This window comes from Platalea leucorodia (genome assembly GCF_965183815.1).
Source record: "Platalea leucorodia genome assembly, chromosome: 7".
NCBI classification, from domain to species: Eukaryota; Metazoa; Chordata; class Aves; order Pelecaniformes; family Threskiornithidae; genus Platalea; species Platalea leucorodia.
In genome coordinates, this window is record NC_138829.1 from 60944691 (window position 1) to 60964863 (window position 20173).

The 20173-nt window shown below is 36.9% G+C and overlaps 1 protein-coding gene across 12 annotated transcripts in view; it reads left to right on the forward strand.

The window, feature by feature from the left end:
• ZNF143 (zinc finger protein 143) overlaps positions 1–20173 on the forward strand; it is a 43943-nt gene that overhangs the window by 16000 nt on the left and 7770 nt on the right. For all 12 annotated transcript variants that reach the window (XR_014228707.1, XM_082316945.1, XM_082316947.1 and 9 more), the window contains 8 exons: positions 977–1173; positions 5139–5213; positions 9475–9594; positions 10614–10689; positions 12611–12736; positions 15754–15933; positions 17065–17292; positions 18551–18699. Coding sequence is in view for 11 of the 12 variants with exons in the window: in XM_082316945.1 (XP_082173071.1) it covers positions 977–1173; positions 5139–5213; positions 9475–9594; positions 10614–10689; positions 12611–12736; positions 15754–15933; positions 17065–17292; positions 18551–18699 (1151 nt within the window). In the remaining variant the exon portion in view is untranslated. The remainder of the gene's footprint in view (positions 1–976; positions 1174–5138; positions 5214–9474; positions 9595–10613; positions 10690–12610; positions 12737–15753; positions 15934–17064; positions 17293–18550; positions 18700–20173) is intronic.

Consider the following 20173-nt stretch of genomic DNA (forward strand, 5'->3'; position numbering starts at 1 on the left):
TGAGACTGGTTCAGTTCCTTATTTGGGCCTCATATAACAGTTACAAACAGAATCAAAACCAGCGTATTTCAGTTTTTTTTAGCCCAGGAGCACATTAAAGTAAGTATGTCATGTTAGTAGAGAATGTAAGCCCTTATACAGATTTCAGCAATAATTGCATGTGTAAATGAGAAGAGAAAGCAGGTAAGAATCAATCAGTCAATCCCTCTTGAGCTAAAGAATGTAGAGATTGACTTAAATTTTGAAGATCATGCCAGTGATGATTTTGCCATGAGGTAGTAGGGCAGAAAATGTGACAGCTGACATTTAAGAATGCAAACGTATTTATTTTAAATGATAACTGAGATTTCTGCAGAAGATGATTACACTAGTCCTGGAAATAGTACTACTTCTCTGCAAAAAGTGAACAAGTAGATATTTTAAGTCTGTTTTAAACTAGTGTGACAAGCATTACATTCTACAATCAACAATACTAAGAGGAGAGAATATAATAAAGAATTTCTTCCTTAAAAGTCACTCTGTATTTTATGTGTTTCTTTTGCATATTTACATGATTTTGTTCTTAAAATGATCAGAATTCTAAAATAATAATAGAATTCTAAAATAAGTATTGACATCAGTACAGGTGTTACATTATTTTCATTGTATTATGAGTGGATACGAAATGGAAAGCATATTTGTGTTCCTGGTTTCCTTTGTAAATAAAGCTAGATCAATATAAAATTGGCTTTGCACTTTTATAAGTGTGCAGAAATAAAGTTATGGAAGGTGTTTTCTTGAAAAAATTTCATTAGTGCTGTTCATAATAATATTTTAAGTGTTTATGTTTCTCATATGCTAGTGGTTATATTTCTCATACATTTCATACATATATATGACTTCAGGAGACATTTCCTAGACAGCAGTAGTTTGTCGTGTAACATGCAGACGTTGCTATTCCCTTTCTTTCATAACACTTTATAATATTATTTCTCAGACAGCTACGACCAGAGTGCATTACAAGCAGTCCAGCTGGAGGATGGAACTACTGCCTACATTCACCACACGGTGCAGATGCCACAGTCGGATACCATTTTAGCCATTCAGGCTGATGGCACAGTGGCAGGTCTTCATACAGGAGATGCTGCCATTGACCCAGATACCATCAGTGCTTTGGAGCAATATGCAGCTAAGGTATGGTGGAAGACATTTTCCCTATCCATAACGTTTTAATGTAGCATCACAAGATATTTGGCAGCAAAAGCCAATTGTGATTTAAGAATTAAAATGGTAATTAAGAGAGTCTTCGGACTCTTAGAAGAGAGAACACCAAATTGTCATGACCGTGCTTAACTATCGTGAGCAGCTTCAGTGTGTAGTGTTCCATAAAAGGAACAAAAGATTGAACACTGAAATGATGTGGAGTCAGACTGATTTGGAAAGCGATTTAGGCAACTAAATAATAATTTTCTCTAAAATATAGCATTCGAAAGGAACCTCTTGAGAGGACACTGTTTGGAAAGAAGGAGAAAGTTAAATTATTCTTGTTCAGGCACTATTGCTGGATTTTTATTTTTTTTTCTTGCATTGGGAAGAGTAGGGCCTTGTGTACTGGGCAATTACAACGCGTGGTATGAAGTGTAAAATAGACAATTAGACAGTTCCTGAGTTTGGAAAAAACTTCTTTGATCCATACTTTCAATAATGAAATGTAGTATGATGCGCAAAATTCATGTTGTCCACTTTACTGGATTTCTGTAAAGCATGATATAAGTGTAATAATGGGTGGTGCAACTTCCATGACTTTATAGTTTAGCAGTGTCCCAGTTGCTGGTTGATTACCATCAGTGCTTGTATTGCTCTGGAAAAGGAGTAGAATAAATTTTGAAATCTGTCCTCTAGCGTCACTGAGAGTTGTCAAATTCTGGGAGAAGGCCAGTTAGGATAATTAAATGGCTTATACACTTTTCTTTCCATTTTGCTTCTGTCTGTTATAATTGAGAGATCCTAAGAGAGCCAGTCAGATTGTGTTGTGTTTGGCTATGCCTTAACATTTCATAAAATAAAAGGTAATTCAAGGTTAGCTGAGCTGTAGTGACAAGCTTTTACACATTCCCTAGCTACTATTTAATTTAGGTTTAAATCAATCATAACTTTGTCCTTCTTAACAAGGAGCTATATTAATCATAATTTGTTACAAGTTTCTGTTTTGAGAAGGTGAAGAAGAAACAGAAGAAGTGCAAATAAATTTGCATTTTTGTCCTATTTATCTCAACATGTGTTGTTTAATTCTGTGATGTAAATTTGTTTTCTGTAGTGTACTTGTGTGTGTCTAGGAAAAATTCTATTTATTTTCTTTAAGCTTTCATCTCAGAACCTTATTCTGAAAGGTACTGCTAGAACCTCTCAGGGAAAGTCAGTAGAAGTGAGTTTGCACCTGTTTTACGTACAAAAGCAAGTAATAGCTCAATCGTCACAACCCTGTCTTTCTCTTAAAAGGAGAAATGTGGTTTTGTGATTCTACTCCGTGTCCGTGTACGCTTCATAGTGAAGCAATGTATACTTTTCATAGCAGCTGGTATAGGAACATTGAAAAAGGTAGAGGAAGGGGCAACAATGATGACCAAACATATGAAATACACAAGGTAAGTGTATAGAATTTTATAAAATTCTAAGCGGCACAAAGAAGAGTAGTGACTTGTCATTGTCTTTACCAGTCTAAGAACTGGGAAACATTATATGAAACTCTCAGGTGACAGGTTCAAGAAGAACAAGGGAAGAATACTTTTTCAAACAGCACAAAGTTAAGCCATGGTACTGCTTGTAGGATACTGTGGATGCTAATATGTCCCTGGATTGAAAGACTAATTAGATAAATTCATAGAAGAAACATGTATTCAGGGCTATTAGGTAGAAACACGTGACTTCTAGTTCAGGAAGTTACTAAACCACAAATTGCTTGGAGGTTGGGAGAATATTTCTGGGAATGTATCATTGTATACTCAGCCTGTTCCTTTAGTCTTCTCTAGCATCTGCTGCTGGCTGCTGTTGGAAACAAAATGGTGTACTAGATTGACCTTTAGTTTGACTCAGTATAGGTGTTCTTATGTTCTTAATTGAAAGCAGACTAAATCTTTCTTTAGAATCTAAGACAGTTTTTTAGGAGGAACTCCAAGATCTTCCTTGGAATCCTTCCAGAATTCTCCCAATACTGCAAAAAAGAGGTTTAAAATTGTGTGCCTTGCTTTTTTTTGTTAATTTTGAAGGTTTTCTCTTCAAAACTTAAAAGGGCGAAGAAAATTTTAAAGGCGGATTTGGAGAATGGTGGTTCTTCTCTGTTCCCCTGTTCTACATAACATGCAGAAATAGCAAAGATCAGTAGGCTGCCCAAGATCAGTGTAGAAACTCTTACAGAGAGTTCATGCAAAGAGATCCAAGAAGACTACAGAGAAGCTCACTGGAAGTGGTGGAACATGTACATTTTTCATTGTCCCTTGCTTCTCCTTTAGGCATAGTACTACCTTCCCACATCTTCCAGAGCACGTGCAAAGACTTAACTAGAGTCCTCTTAACATTGGGCTAAGTCAATACCACCTTCCTCCCAAAGCAACCAAGGAGAAAAGAGATCATTGCTCTCAGTGAACATAAAGTCAGAAGATATGTAATGAAATTGTGAAGAGGTTACAAAACATGATTTTCTTCCATAAGCTATTTTCGTGCGACGTGCCAGCTGCTGGAAAAGGACAGTTCCTGGGATTTGTGTATGTCTACACACATGCACGCATATTCCGTTTGGATCATTTGTTTCCAGTGGTATTGATGAACTTTTATTTTCATGTCAGCAGCGTCTTTCTCAACCAACAAGAGGAAGTTCAGGATGAAGTGATTCAAGTCTCCCTTCTGTGCAGGTTCTCTCCCCTCCCTTCAAAAATTCTGCAGGAAAAGGTCCCAAAATGGCTATTGTTTCCTTTAAAAAAAAAAACCACACAAGAATTACCCGCTTGCAGACTCTCATTGCAGTCTCTCTGTAATGTAAACTTGCCTCTGCTTGGGCACTTTCCTCTTCACTGTTTTAGCTCAAAGTTGCCAAAAGTATATTGCTCACAATCGTCTGATTTAGAAAGACAGTACAATCTGAAAACCTCTTACGGGACAAGTTCACCTTGAGTCTCCAAGCAAAATGTTGGTAGCTGTTGCTTTGAGCAAGATACTTTACACAACCATTAACTTTCTCAGGAGCGTGCTGTGACCTCCTTAGTGAAAGGGCATAAGCATTACCAGCTGAAGTAGGGTTCCTGCCAAACTATCTTAGAGAAGAATAAAATCACTTAGACTAGATTTAGGTGCATCAATCTCAGCCTTGAGTGTAATGGATGCAGAGTATTGTGAATGCCTGTGCTCAATACAGAGGCAATTAAGCAATAGGAAACTACATAAAGTATACTTTAAATTAGTTTTTTCTACAGTGACTAATAATATGCTGTTCTTTGAGTTGATGTATGTGAGAGAGTTGGTTTTTTTTTTAAACTGGGCAATTATATTTTTATTTAAATAAAAATTTCAAATTAACATCTAATACTCTTTCAAATATTTTTATAAGCTCCTTGGAAAGCAGCAATACCTTTCTCCTCCTGTAGGCTGTTTTTAAAAAGAAACCTATGGAGCAATACATAAGTCTTTGCTTAGCTGTTGTAATCTGATTATTTTGAACTGAGATATAACACATTGTCTTAGGTATTTTGATCCCAAAGAAGTTGTGCTGTTCGAAACAAGTAAATTCTGCTTAACAGGGAGTGAGAGATATATCCCTATTACAAAAGAAGTAAACATTTTTTTTTGGTCAAAACTCAGTATTGTTAAATTTATTAGTTCATTTTAATACTTTTGTCAGTCTATTAATTTAACATACTTGGTTCTTGCAGTCTTTCCTACCTTGTTTTAAGACAACTTTGAGATGCTCACTTTACATATTCTATAATGCAGGTGCTACAAGTGGTTATTTTCATGTAAGCTAATGTACTATAGGATAACTATGTTTCAAGAGGGAGCTAGAGAGCTATGAAATAATAAGCCCTCAGGAACTGTCTGTAACCCTTTGTTTTTCAGATGAATAAAAATAACCTGTAAATGTTTTACCCCATTTCAACTTTGTTTTTCAGGTGTCTATCGATGGAAATGACAGTGTTAGTGGCACAGGAATGATAGGTGAAAATGAACAAGATAAAAAAATGCAGGTATGTAGCCCAAAACAAAATAATTAAATATATCTGTTCCTTCTGTCTTCTCTGCCCAGCAATGTGCATGATAGGTAGTCCTGTGTAGCCATGACCTAGGGTCTGCTGCTACCCTTCAGGAATTTTAGATCTCAAACCTATACAGATAGGTCCTATTTCTCACTTTGTACAAGATCCTTTCACAGGATTTTAAAAAGATCTTCTAATACTTACTGTTTTCTGGGTTTTTTCTGTTAAAAGGTAATTAAATATTATGTTGGATTTCTAAGATTTTTCAAGCTGACCTGAGTATTTCATCAGTAAGGGTGTAAGTATTTCAGAAGTTCTTTTCCAGAGAGTGAACTCACTTCTTAGAGTCCTTGAGGCAGAAGGAACGCTGACTCAATTAATGAATTACTTTCTTCTCAAGAGAGACAATTCCAGGCATGTGTCTGGAGCTGTTCTCTCTTTGGTGACTATTTTGATTCCACTTGCCCTGTTAGAGTCCCTGACTTTTATTGCGAGTTTTGTAAGTAATCAGTAGATAAGAGTGTTGCTGCTAGTGAACACTTAAAGAAGCAGAAAAATACTTCCATTTCTTTTTCTGTATTCATATTGTTAGTATGCAGAAATATAGAAACCTTTTCAATGTGAAAATATTAACTTAAAAGTTCAAAGGACAATGGAAAATACAGATGCAACTTATTAAGTCTCAAGCTTTTTTTACCTGGGATCCGTAAAATTATGTAAGGAGAATGGTATTTGTCATCATAATATATTTTATTAAAGGAAAAGACAAAACAAAACATATTCTGGGCCTCAAAGAATTACAACCAACAACAAAAATAATAATAAACTCCCTCTACCCTTACATGTTCAAACGGAAGAAAAAAAAAAAAAGCTAGGTCCTACAAAATTTAAAGCCGCAGACACCCCACTGTTGGCTGTGTAGCGTGACTGGGAAGGGAGACAATAGCTAATACATCCATTATTTATGGTATTGGAATATATTCCATAAAATGAAATCAAGTGTGCAAATCAAGGTTCCAACACAAGGTTGGAATAGGGATACAATTCCTACAAAATGCAAAATTCAAGGAAGAGTAAGATAAGATCTTGGTTGGTTTTACCTGGAAGTAAGAGCCTATTAAGCAAAATGACCTGTAAGCAGTATCTAGTTACTTTTTGGTTTCAGCCTCAGCCCCAAAACAAACTGAATCTGGAGGTTGTTTTATATTATACATGTATGGCAACACATATGCCATATGGAAACGTGCCAATCTTATGGAGCATTATATGTTCCAAACAAAAAAAGATCTGATATTTCAAAAGGTATTGAGGCTTAGTCTCAAATTCTGACCCCTATAAGGTGACTTCAGGTGGCCAACTGAAGGGTCCCAAAGCTATCAATTATCTGTGAAAATCTTGATCATGTTTATATCTTGATTTAAGTAAATACCTATTTGTAACTCATTCTGAAATAATATATTACTTGGGATAAAATAATCTCACATTTAGACATAGTATTAAATAAGTGTATATTTATAAACTTAAGTCCACAGGTAACATAAGAACAGAACAGATGTCGTGCTGCTAACTAGTCATTCAAACTTGCATGTGGTTAGGTTTTTCACCAAAGAAAAAAGCATAAAACCTCTTTGTGATTTCTACACGTGAAAACAAAAGACTACGTGTCCCCAAATGGATATCAGACGATTTCCTTTCAAACCTGTCATACCCATCTGTTCATAATAAAAGCAGAATCATACAACTGAAGTTTGTATGTATACAATATAAAAATCTTATCCGATATCTTCATTACCTTTGTTCTCCTGTGTTGCCTGTCTGATCTCAGGAGCATTGGTGATTTCTTTTAAAATTAGTTTTTTTAAAATTTTGTCTATTTAGAAGTATTTTGAAGTACACAATTCCTCTCAACAAGTTTCGCATTATTATAAAGGTGTGTTATTCGCTATGTTCTTCTGATTTTGTGCCTCTTAACATCTGAATTTTTTAGTTTAATTAGAGTGTATTTCTTCTAAGAATGGTAATTTTAATACTATATCCGTCCTTGTTGAATGATAATACTAACTGAATTCTTAATAATCCTCAAGTCATACCAACTAATGTATTGTGAAGAAACACATACTTCTGCCAACAGTTGTTTGAACAAACAAATGCTCGTGATGTTCAACTGATTTTTTTCCTAAGTCTTCTGTTTGTTTTATTGCGCACGCGCGCACACACACATATACACACACTTTGTATCAGTCTTAATATTGGTAAAATTATGTCTGGTTATTTCCTTGCAGATATTAGCACATTGATTATAGAACTGTTTTAATTTTCTTTTAAACTTTGGCATACTTCAGCTTTATAGCGGATCTTAGCAACTATATGTATTTTTATATGCTGAAACAACAAAGAAATACCAGCAGGTTTACTGATAGAAAAACAAATGAATGCTTAAGTGCAGGTGCTCAATCAAGCAGCTTCTTCATGACCCTTAATGTATTAAAGTGACCTCTATGATTCATGATATCATAGGTTAAACAATTGTATTAGTAATGGGTTTCTTGATTCAGGAGGTTATGTGTTTCTCCATGGTTCCAGAGAAGCTTTTCTGAAGTGGTGGAGTTGTACATTTCAGTTGATTAAAAATTTCATATTCAACATTGCATCTTTAGTCTTAAGAACAGACTGAAGGTAACAGGGAGCATCCTCCCTGAAGAATCTGTAGGAAAGTTGTTCTCAATCAAATTTCTGATCTATCTGAATGAGAAATTAGAGGTCTATGCGCAGTTGCAGGGCTACGGTCTCGTTGGGATGAGGGAGATGTGGTGGGATTGTTCAGATGACTGGAATGTTGTGATGGATGGATACAGACTCTTTAATAAGGCCAGGTGGGGAAGGAGAAGAGGGGCAGCTGCCCTTCATGTGAGAACAGCAGGACTGCACAGGGCTCTGCTTTGGGATGGGTGATGAGCCAGCCAAGAGCCAATGGGTCAGAATTAGCTGGCAGACCAGTGTGGGTGGTGTGTGGTGGCTGCTACAGCGTGCTTGATCAGGAAGAAGATGTGGCCTTCCTCAGACAACTGGAAGAAGCCTCATGTTCACAGGCCCAGGTCCTCACGGGGAATTTTAACCACCTCAGTATCTGCTGGAAGAGCATCACAACAGGGCACATGAATCCAGGAGGTTTCTGGAGTTCAGGGATGGCAACTGGCAACCTAAAGCAGATTATTGAGTAGCTGGCAAGGTGAGACGCTTTGCTGGACCATGTACTTACCAAGAAGAATTAGTTGGGAATGTGAAGGCTGGGAGCAGCCTTCAGGAGTCTCCATCCTTAGAGATACTCAGAACCCATCTGGATACTGCTGTGAGCAACCTGCTGCAGCTGACCCTGCTTTGAGCGGGAGGTGTTGGACAAGAAGATCTCCAGAGGTGCCTGCCCACCTCATCCATTCTGTGAAATGTTCTTTTGACAATTCAGAATAGAATTAGATCCATAAGAAAAGGGGGGTGGCTTAAAAGAAGGATAGACCTTTTAAAATAGTCTCTATTACTTTGTGTACAGTTGTCTCAAAATCTTTACATTTGGGCTTCTGCCTCTTTCTTCAGTCTGTATGAATGTTTCTTGCATATTAGTGTATAAAGAAGCCTTTAAAAGGGGCTTAAGTTGCATCGCAAAGCTATTCTGTATATTTTCCTGTTGTGTCATGCCAGAAAGGAGAGTAGAACCTAGCTCAAATTGCTCCCATTAATTTGATCAAAACAGATGCATCACTAACAAAGTACAAAATGCTTTCATTCATTTTTGAAAAGTGTTCATTATAAGTGCATTTAGTTATTGTTTGGCCTTTGCATGAACTTACCTTTGAAGGTGGTCTGATTTATGGCTAATCTCCCATAGGAACAGATCCAGCACCTTAGATGTAATCTAAGCCTCTTCTGTCTACTAATTTGGTCATCATACCACTGGGCTTGTATTTCAAATTATTTTGTCTTTGTTGTTATTTGGCTAATTAATGCATGCATTTAAATTTGCTAGCTACAAGTAAATATGTTTTACAATTTCTCTTTTTCCTTTCTTCAGAACTTATGCTTTTTACTTATTTATTTTTAGTTTATTTATTAAGGACTAAGAAATACATGGCACAGCAAAGGGAGACAAAAGAAACCTGTCAGAATCAGCTCTGGCTTGATAGCAAAATAAAGTGTGTGATTTTTCTGATCCATTGTGGTTTTGTTTGTTTTTAATTTTTTTTTTTTTTAACTTAAGATTGTCTTGCAAGGACATGGAACAAGAGTGACTCCAAAATCTCAGCAGAGTGGAGAGAAAGCCTTTCGCTGTGATTATGATGGCTGTGGAAAACTGTACACAACAGCTCACCATCTTAAGGTGATGAGATGTAAAATGAGCATTGTTACTTTGCACACATGGGGTTTTTTGACAGCTTATGTAGTTAAAAGTAACAGAAATTAAGAGGGCCAGTTGCAATGGTGCTGTTTTGTCAAATGTTTATTGGATTTATTTTACAATAATTCGTTGTCCTGGGTGCTCAGCTGATTTTGCTTAGTGTTCTGGATAGATGCAGGTGTGGGATCATGTTAGGCTCCTATATTGCCAGCATGTAAGAATTCTCTTGTTGAGATAGTTTCTACCAGCAATGTCACAGAAATTCTGAAATCCAGTGTTTGCTTTATCTACCTTATGTGTATGCATGATCATTTCCAATTTTTGAAAGATTTTACCATCATAATACAAAGTCTAACTCTTCAAAACAATCCAACATTCAAAGTGAAAAGCTGGAACATCTTTTCTTTACAGGTGGCAACTCCTTAATGCTCATCCTTTCTTTTTAAATTAAGGAATTACTGAAACAGTAAGGGTGTAGAGCTGTTCACATTCCAGCTTAGGCTGAGATAATCACTTGCTGATGAGGTAAACTCCTTGCAGTGCTGCCTTGTCTCTGACAAAACACTCCTGAGTCTGAGTAATTGACTCTATGGATCACGTGTTAAAATGATGTCCTTACTGTAGAGGTTTCATGCAATATAAGATCATCATTAGAAGTGCTCAGTGGAGTCAAAAATCAGATAGAGAGTAGGCTCTGAGGCATTTTTGCGTACTGTCTTTAATGTAGTTGCGTGATGGCAACTCTGTGTGTATTTACAGAAATGTTTTTTGCAAAACTAACTGAAAGGATCAGGTTAGACCTTGGAAAGAGACATCTTTAGTTTTAGAGGAAACATTCTTACCATATTTTTTTTTTTTTATCACTGGTTTAAAAAGAAGATACTCACATGTGAATCTTAGGAAAGGAAATAAAATATGTGGTCTTTGAGAATGAACTGTTTCTGCGTTGAAGTAATCAGATACAACATTTCATTAAGTCAGTGTATTGGATGTTTTGACAGGTGCATGAAAGGTCACACACAGGAGACAGACCGTATCAGTGTGAACATCCTGGATGTGGCAAAGCCTTTGCAACAGGTAATCTTTTGTAGACTAGCTCCTCCTGCTTGTCAGTGTTTGTCTCTGTATAAAGTAAGTTTTTCATACTGCCTTTTTTAAACTGCTAAGTAAAGAACTTGGTTGGGAGAACTGAAAAAAAAAAGTCATCATTTCAGCTAGCGTAGCATATAGAAATGACAGAGGATTTGACTCTTAGTTACTGAAGGCAGAATGAGGTGAAACACTTGACACTTTCCCTTACTCTTCATCTTTTACATTACAGTCAGATTTTATGTTGAAAAAATAGACCTTTCTTAACATGAAACTTAATACTGTAAGTTAAATGAGGTGATAATAAGAAGCTGAACCTGTTGGCTAGAAGTAAATACCTGGTCTTCTGTTCCAAATTTGAAAGGAACTTTGGTGGAAGATGCTGTTTTAAGCGTTCTTTATTGAATTTGTATCAAAGAGTGACATTTCTCAAGAAGCGAACTCATTTTGTACAGACTACTCTGTTCACAAACTATGCTCTCCCTGAGATTGAATTTGATTGTACAAAATGCAATTATGAAGAATGAAACATGGAAGAAAGTGAAAGAGCAAAACTTGTTTCAAATTTTATTCTTTTACTTTGAATGTAAATTAGCATAATGCTTAGAAAAGTTAGGCTCTATTTTTTAAAAAAAAACATAAGGTGTTTTTAAAATAACTTCGTATGATCTAATATATTTAATACTGTTTCTTTGAATAGAAACAAGCAAAAGAAATGCTGATGAGAAAGGTCAGGAGGGAAACAACCACACTTAAAGGGTTGCACCTAAGTTAAATTGCGTAGTGTTTGTAAAGGGATTTCAAAACTACATAACGAAATATTCTCTTCCCTTGCAACAGACTGATGTATGGCTATAAACAGCTGTTTGTCTATCAATACCATATTTTTGGGCAGAGCTATTGTACCACTATAGTTCAGCAATCCTTGCCTTCGAAAAAGTTAATTTTAAGTACTGAATGCTCTCAGTTCAAATATTAAGAACTCTGCTGGGTTGGATCATGAAATTGAGTTTATTTTAGATGTAAGAATGAATTAATGCTCAGCTTGGTAGACATGATTTATGTTTTTAAAGACATCAAGAATAGGAATTTCAGCTGTTTTAGTGAGAACACACACTGTGAAACTAAAGCAGGTGCCATTTTCTTACAGACTCTTAATTTATTTTGTAGAAATACATACATCACTTGTGGACACAAGTAAAATTCAAATTCATTTTCTAAAATGGCTGTTTCAGGGTTCTTTAGTCATGTTCTTCTCAGGGAAGTGCAGAAAAGACAATCTAGGTAAAATGCTCTTTGCAAAATAATTTACAGAGGGCCTGATCCAAAGCTCGCTTTAGACTGGTAGAGTTTTTGATGACGGTGAGTTCCTAAAAGTAATCTTAAAAGCAATGAGTGTCCGTGACGGCTATCAGTTGGCAGCTATATATGTGGTGATGTTAACAATATGGTTTTAAAATAATTAGAGTTTAGAGCCTGGATAGCAGTAGAGCTTTTACTGCTGACTTCATTAATGGTACTGATTTTTGTATGAGCGAGTAATTAAATGTCATTTTGATGACAGTAGTGGTAAGACATAAAAAGTAGATGGATACAGAGCATACAGCTTCCTCAGAAGACAGAATAAATTTGTCCACATTATAATCATTACAGTTTATCCTTTTGAACGGAAGGAAGCATTATGGAAGTATACTTTCGTCATAAATGAAGGATGAAAGAATTTCTAAACTGTATCTAGAATTCTGCTGCTCTGTATGGTAGAACGAAGAGCTTGTGAAGAGTGAAAGAGCAAATTTTACTCATCAGGGAGATTCCTGATTGGAATGGCAAGTGCAGCTTTTGATGATGATGGTTTATGAGTATCCTAATTTTTTGTTTACACTATTATAATATCCTTTCTGATCTTCAGGGTATGGGTTAAAAAGTCACGTCCGAACACACACTGGTGAAAAGCCTTATCGGTGCACAGAAGAAAACTGCACCAAATCATTCAAGACTTCAGGAGACCTGCAGAAACATATCCGAACACACACAGGTACTATTATTACCCATTTGGGGTTTTTTTGTTAATTCACTTAGGTAGGTTTTTTTTCTCTTTGATCATTCTGTGACTTTATACTTATGAAATCAGTCTGTGTATATTCTCTTTCTGAAGCCCAGTGAGCTCAACAGCATTTCAGCATGGTAAGCATTTACTGAAAATCCAGCATGCTTTTCTTGGAAAAAGTGCTTAAGCATTCACACTGCTATTGCAAATGCACTAACTTTTAGCCATGCATCACTTACATTGTCACTGAGTCACTTTGTGCCTTTACAGTTTCATTTGCAGCTGTAACAGAACAAGGAACTTTTTCCTCAATAATATGGCTCGCCTTTTAGAAATGGCATCAGTGTTCTTCAGTTTTGGTGCTTTAAGATAACTTGCATGCCAGCTTCACGAAGGTTTATAGTTCTGAGCTTGTTGTTATCCTGATTTCCCTTCTCTTCTTGCAGCAGAAAAATGAACAAAATGTTGTAGAAAACCAACTGTTATTAAAAATTCCAAATGCATTAAAAAAAATCTTACATTTTGTCTAAAAAAAAAGGTTCATTTGAAAGCCAAAATACAAATAAATTCCAGACAGCATACACTGCACTCTGCAAAACTCTATGGGTGCACACACATGTAAACAAGTTTGCACAATGTCTCCTTTGCTCCTGAGATCTCAAAAAAAAAAAAGAAAAAAAAAAACTTAAACACAGGAAGAATAATCTATAGTTTACTAGCCTATTCCATTAAGTATATTTACTTGCCTGCTAGATCACCGACAAGTTTTTCCACTGAACTTTGTCAATCTTAGGAGAGTAAAAAAGAACAAAAGAAATAGTTTTTCTCTGATTAAAAAGAACAATGGGGGGACATAAAAGCAGGCAATAAAAATTATAAAAACTCAAGATTACATTGAGATAATTCTGCTTTCCTGGACTTCTGTATTCAAAGACAGTTTGTTGGGATTAGTGCTATCTTGATGTTAAATTGGTCATCAGGATGAAGACATAAAACTGTCATCTGTTTTCAGTTCTAGAAGAGAACTGCTTCACGTTATGTAGTACATCAAGCACAGCCTATAAACTGAAATGTTTCTGTATTATGGACAACTTGATTAGCTGTAGACTGTTTTCTTTACTTCTTTATGGCCATAGGAGTTGTATGGTAATTTAATTGCTTTAATCTAATTTAGCAGTTGAGACAAAAGACTTGAGCCAGCCCTATGTAACCATTTACCCATTTGAACAATATTAATAATACAGTCATAGACTCCTGGCAGTCCAGGGACTGGAGTTCAGGGGTGTCTTCTTTTAGATTTATGAGTAGCTGCAGGAAGCCCGAGAATAAGAAGAAAATTGCCCCAAGTCCTTGGTGCAGATGGATGGAGTAGTGTATGCTCATACTCTATGCAAGCTGCAACAGTGCAGGCAAGTCTGGGCTCTGCCCGCTCTCTCCCATGGCTCTGAAACCTTTTCGTTCCTTTATCACACAGAGCAGGGTTAGCGCTTTCTTCATTTTCTGCCTGTTTTAGCCAAAAGTGATTTTCCCCTCTCTTTCAGTGGCAGTCCAGTCTCACTTTCTGTTGCCATCAAATGCTTGCCTCGGGTTCCTCCATGGCTTCCCGAGTACTATTCTGGTATCAGAAAAGCTGGCGCGGATGGTTCTTCATAGCTGCTGTGGGGTAGAGCTTGAAGGCTTCTGACTTGCTTTGCATTTCTAGTGCTAGAAATCTCAGTCACCTGGAAACAGGTTGCTTTTCGAACAAGTACATTAGAAACTTAAAAGGCTGGCCTCACCAACCGGTCGGATAACATTCTTGCGGGCATTCTTTAAGAGGAGTCTGGTTTGGTTTCTACTGCAGGGTCTGTTGTTGGGCGGGGTTGACTCTGCAGCGCTGCTCCTTTCAGGCATGATTTGAGGTTCTGTGCTGAAGCAAGGATTAGGGGAGCCATGGTAACACAACACTGAGGCTTGTACGCTTAATACACACACACTGCCTTGGCAGGAAGCTGAAAAACCTTCCCGAAACAGCTGCCCTAAGGAGTGAATTATAGTTTCTTCTGCCAAGGAGCTAACTACTTTGGAGTTCCGTGGTATTAATGTCTCTATCAGGACTTTTTTTCTGTCTGTCTCTAAGTACTTAATGTTGTATCTGTAGTGGTAATCTGCCCTCTCTTGCTCTCAGATTCTTCTCTTTGGTAAGCAGTACAGTGGGTGGAATGTACTTAGCTCTAGGAAGTGTGCAATTACAACCAGACAGCATGTCAGGTGGCTCACACTTCTCCAAAGTTAACCCCCTTCACTCTCCCCCTCTGTGTGCTTTGATAGATCTGAAAGGTTAGGCATATTTGGGGTATTAGACAGGGGTTGGCCGTATCTAGTGTTCATGGTGAAATGTTTTGGTGCAATGATGTAAGTTATTGTGCTTAAATTTATATTATGTGAATAGACTTATTTTAAAAAGAACGTGTATTTGGGATTCCTTCGGTTTTGGAGTTTGAAACTTGAGTTTCAGGGCTGTCTCTCTTTAAAAAGTTGGCTCTTCTCATGCAAAGTTAAGTGCTTTCTAGAATCAGTTTTACTAATCCATTTGTATCTTGTATATGCTAAATCATTAAGGTATTTTTTTTCATTTTATGAATTACAATTGACAAATGTACAAATGGTATGATAGCCTTGTTTTGGATAATGTGTGTATGAATTGGAGGGGGGCTGCTAAATACATGTTAGAATATGGACAATGTGGAAGCTAATCCAAGCAACTGAGTCTGTTTTATACACCATAAAGTACTAATCTAAGTGCTTCATAATTTAGCTTACAGATTGTATGATTTTCCTGAATTTTGCCAGTTTTGGCTAAATAGTAGAACACTCCACAGTGACATGTTCACAGTATTTCTGACTGAGGGTCTCAAAGAGAGAATTAAGTAGCTTTAGATTCCTACCTTCAGTCTAAGTGTAAGTTAGGATTTTTGTTCTTTTATAACTTTTGCATGTGTACCTTTTCTTTTCTTCTTTTTCAGGCGAAAGGCCCTTTAAGTGTCCATTTGAAGGATGTGGCAGGTCATTCACAACATCTAATATTAGAAAGGTTCACATCAGGACACACACAGGCGAAAGGCCTTATTACTGTACAGAGCCAGGATGTGGGAGAGCTTTTGCCAGTGCAACTAATTATAAGAATCATGTGAGAATACACACAGGTATATGAATGATGTTTTCTATTTTGAAGTGGAATCTGCTTGGGAGAGGCTGTGTCAATTCTCCTTGTAAACACTGTTTTCATGCATTGTAATTGGATATAGTCATGTTTATATGACCGGGCTTGGTACTTTTGGGACTTGTCTCCCCTCAGCTGAGGATAGTTAAGGAGTTAGGTTTCCCACCTCGCTGTCAAGGCAGAATAATTTTGGTTTGGATACAAAGTTCTTTAAAACGAATGCAAAACCTGGTCTTCAGTGGACATTGGGCTAAAACCTTAATATGGTTCTGGGGCTTGCCTCTGTTGTGAGCTGTTTCTTAAATAACAGTAAAGCACAAGTCTGAGCTTGACTTTGGCTCACCGTTGTGAGTCACCCTTTCATCCCAGCTGTATTTTCCCTGCTGCTGGAGCAGTGGTCAAAACCTTTTTTTTTTAATAGACTGGAGGTGAAAATACTTATCCAACCTGATTATCAGGGTGAGTTAGCAGAAATAATCTGCACAAATTTGAAGGTTGTAAAATGTAAAAGCCAGTGATAGCCATATCATCTTGGTACCCTTATATGTTTTATAGAAGCACAGACAAGTTTCGTAGAGGTATGTTTTGTAGCTCAGATTATCTTTTTAGTTTATAATGTAATTTGGACATTTGTTTCCTTGATTTTTAAATGAAAGGTGTTTTTATATGAAACCATAATTGTTCAAACGTACGCTTCCTATAGATTTCTTCAGAGCTTAAAGACTCAGAAGTAAGTGAAATTGTACCAGTGTATCAACATACCCGATCATTGAGGAAAACATGGGGCTTCCAGTAATAAAAGAACAAAATTCTCAATATGGTGCCAAACTGACATTGCAGCTTTCAGCCTGTATTATTCTGTCTTCATCAGAAGGATTTGTTAGATGGAATGATAGGGAGAAAAAAGGGCCTAACTTCTAATGGCAGTAGTTTTTTAAAAAAAAAAGACCATGAGAGGCTGCATTGATAAGCTTTGTGAGCTTGAGCTTCACTGTTGCTTTTGAAATTGAAGTATGGATGGTAATGAAGGTGTGTCACTAAATAGCATTTGTTGAGAATTTTTCCTGTGCATCCTGGATAAACTTCTCTTTATCCCTTTTGTTTTTCCATACAGGGGAGAAGCCCTACGTCTGTACAGTTCCTGGTTGTGATAAACGTTTTACGGAGTATTCCAGTTTATACAAACATCATGTTGTACATACTCATTCCAAACCATATAATTGTAATCACTGTGGGAAAACATACAAGCAGATTTCTACACTTGCTATGCACAAGCGGACAGCACACAATGACACAGAGCCCATTGAAGAAGAACAAGAGGCTTTTTTTGAGCCACCTCCAGGTTAGAGTTTCAGTCTTTGAATCTCTTGTTGTAAAAAATGGGCTGGATAATATTGTGCTGTTTTTTTAATAACCAAGGAAATGAGAGCATAGATAAAAAATCTGAAGTACTTAATAAGTTATTTAACTTCTTTGTAGGACTTTTTAGTGTGGTAGGCAACTTGTAAACAGAAACTGAGAGAGTAATTGACCAGATCATAAACTCATTTATAGCAGTCCTGGGGATAAGAGAGAAATTTGAGTCGCAGCCCTAGCAAACCTGCTATAAACATGAATGTGGAAAGGGGCCTGAGAGAATCTAAAATGTTTATGTTTGCAACCTACTGGATTTTTCTTAGGTGTTTTTCTAAGAGTATGTATAACACCATGGTTGGTGGCAGTCTTTTGTGCAGGAGTAAAGGCACTGCCTTGAGAAAAGGAAAATCTGTCTTTGCAGCACCCTGATACTGTGCTGGTTTTGCTGCAGTTAATAGCAGCTTCTGCAAACTGTCGTAGAGGCACAGATGAAAATAAGCTCATGTGCCGCAGTACTCCTTGGAATATGTTTTGCATGGTGTCATGAGTATTGAATCCTATGACTATAAAAGATCAGACTGAAGGAAGTACCGTGATAGGACAAATATCACTTGTCAAATTGTGATTTTTAGATGTGACTGAATATAGGAAATACACGCACAAACTGTTTTGGTCAGGAGAGTTGTTTTACTACACATCTGTGGGAAGCTGCACTGAATGCCTCAAGCAGATTTGCTATAGTCTAATTCCTTCTTCTAAGGGAATGATAAAATTCATTTACTGAGGTTAAACATTTATTAAGATCATGAACTTACTTAAATCTTCACACAAAGGCATCACTGTGTTCTTGTGTATGTTTGTTAATTAATAACTTTTTAAAAGCTGCCAGTTGTGTTTGCATGGACCCTCTTGTATGGAGAGGGTAACATTTAATAAATCCATTAGAAATATTTGTCACCATTTTATTTGCTTATAAACTAAATGTACATGTTTTCTTTTTGTGAGTATTTATGTGTGTTAAAACGCATTGCTAAAAGATTATACCCTGTGTTCCCAAAACAACAGACTTTCTGACTTGCTTTTGGTATCTTTCCTTCTTTTATTTTTCTCATCTTTCCACTAAAATTTTTCCATTGGAGTGTTTAAAACCTTGAAACCAGGCTGACACTTAATCCTTGTCATTTGCTTTCATGGCAGCATTTAGAGTATGTAAACTACCCTCTTGCCTTCTTTGTATCAAACAGGTCAAGGCGAAGATGTCCTCAAAGGCTCCCAGATAACCTATGTGACAGGTGTGGAGGGAGAAGATGTCATTTCTGCACAGGTTGCTACAGTTACTCAGTCAGGATTAGGTCAACAAGTAGCACTAATATCCCAGGATGGAACGCAACATGTAAGTAACCCCAGTGTTAAAGAGCTGACAAAAATATGTTGAGAACTGAGGCAGGTGTTTGCAGGTACTCCATGTGCTTTCTAAAATCAGTTCGGATTCTTGATAAATACTTACATGGGTTTCTTAAGGGAAGAAGCTTCTTTGGAGCTGGGTCGGGGTATGTTTAGCATTGGGCCTCCTGTGGAATACCTAAATTAAACCACATATTCTGACATCTGAAACTATTAATACAAAGCCACATTTTTTGGCTATCCTTGTTCTCTTTGTCACTCTTAAAGCAGGCATAGGCTATTTTAACAATTGTTATATATACAGTCTACTTTCTGAGGTTTCTCAGAATTCCCTGATTATTCTGTTAATGTCTGATGGTCATCTTCACTGGACACACTTGCAGTCTGGTCTGCACATCCTGGGAGGGGTGGAGGAGTGGGAAATCTTTCTAGTCTAGGTGCCTGCTTTACAAGCTGTTTGGTAGTGTGCAGTTCTTACAATTTCTAACATAAACAAGAGGATAAGGAATGCTTTGATACTACCTCCACTTGAAAATTCCTATGGGTATATTTTTTTAAGGATTCCCATGGATATATTTTTTAAGGATTTCATATGAAATTTCATTGGGCAGGGATTTCAACACAACTCTTTCATTTAGCTATGGCAATATATCGAAGGCATATTGGGAAAGGTTTATATCTCGGCTGGAAAGGCAGCTAAGATGCCAGTAGCATATGAAAGATATCTTCTAAATTCAAATTGGAAATTAAATATTAAAGGGGGCTGTTATATTGCCAACCCTGAACATTGCAGCAATACTAAGTAACTGGCATTTTTACCCTCTAAAATGAAGGCCTGCAAAAGCCTTGACATGGAGTTCTCGCATTTATTGAAATTGTCCTTCAGCTTGACTTTAGTTCTGGGATGTTTTATCACCTTGTAAATCAGACATCAAATCATGTATCTGATGCCCTAATGCATTTATACTGGAGACATCAGTAACTTATATCATTATTTTCTTATGAATTGTTTATTTGTGGTTTAAATTCTAAGCCCTCATAGGCTTCTTTAGTACTTCTATTAAGTTAAAAGTATGTCAGATGGTACTACCTTGAGTCACATTGTCCACTGTGTAAGACACATGCATAGATCATCTATCATGCAGTTATTTGGGATATCATCTGATGAACATGGAGTTGTAGACTCTGGGGGCAAGTATGCATCCTTCTTCTTATTACTGAGAGCCATAATTGTATTTCCATAAACAGTTATAAGTGTGTCTGAAAGGTCGTAGAATTATAGAATGCTTTGGGATGGAAGGAACCTTTAAAGGTCATCTAGTCCATCCCCCCTGCAATTGGCAGGGACATCTACAACTAGATCAGGTTGCTCAGAGCCCCATCCAGCCTGGCCTGGAATGTTTCCAAGGATGGGGTATCTACCACCTCTCTGGGCAACCCGTTCCAGTGTTTCACTACCTTCA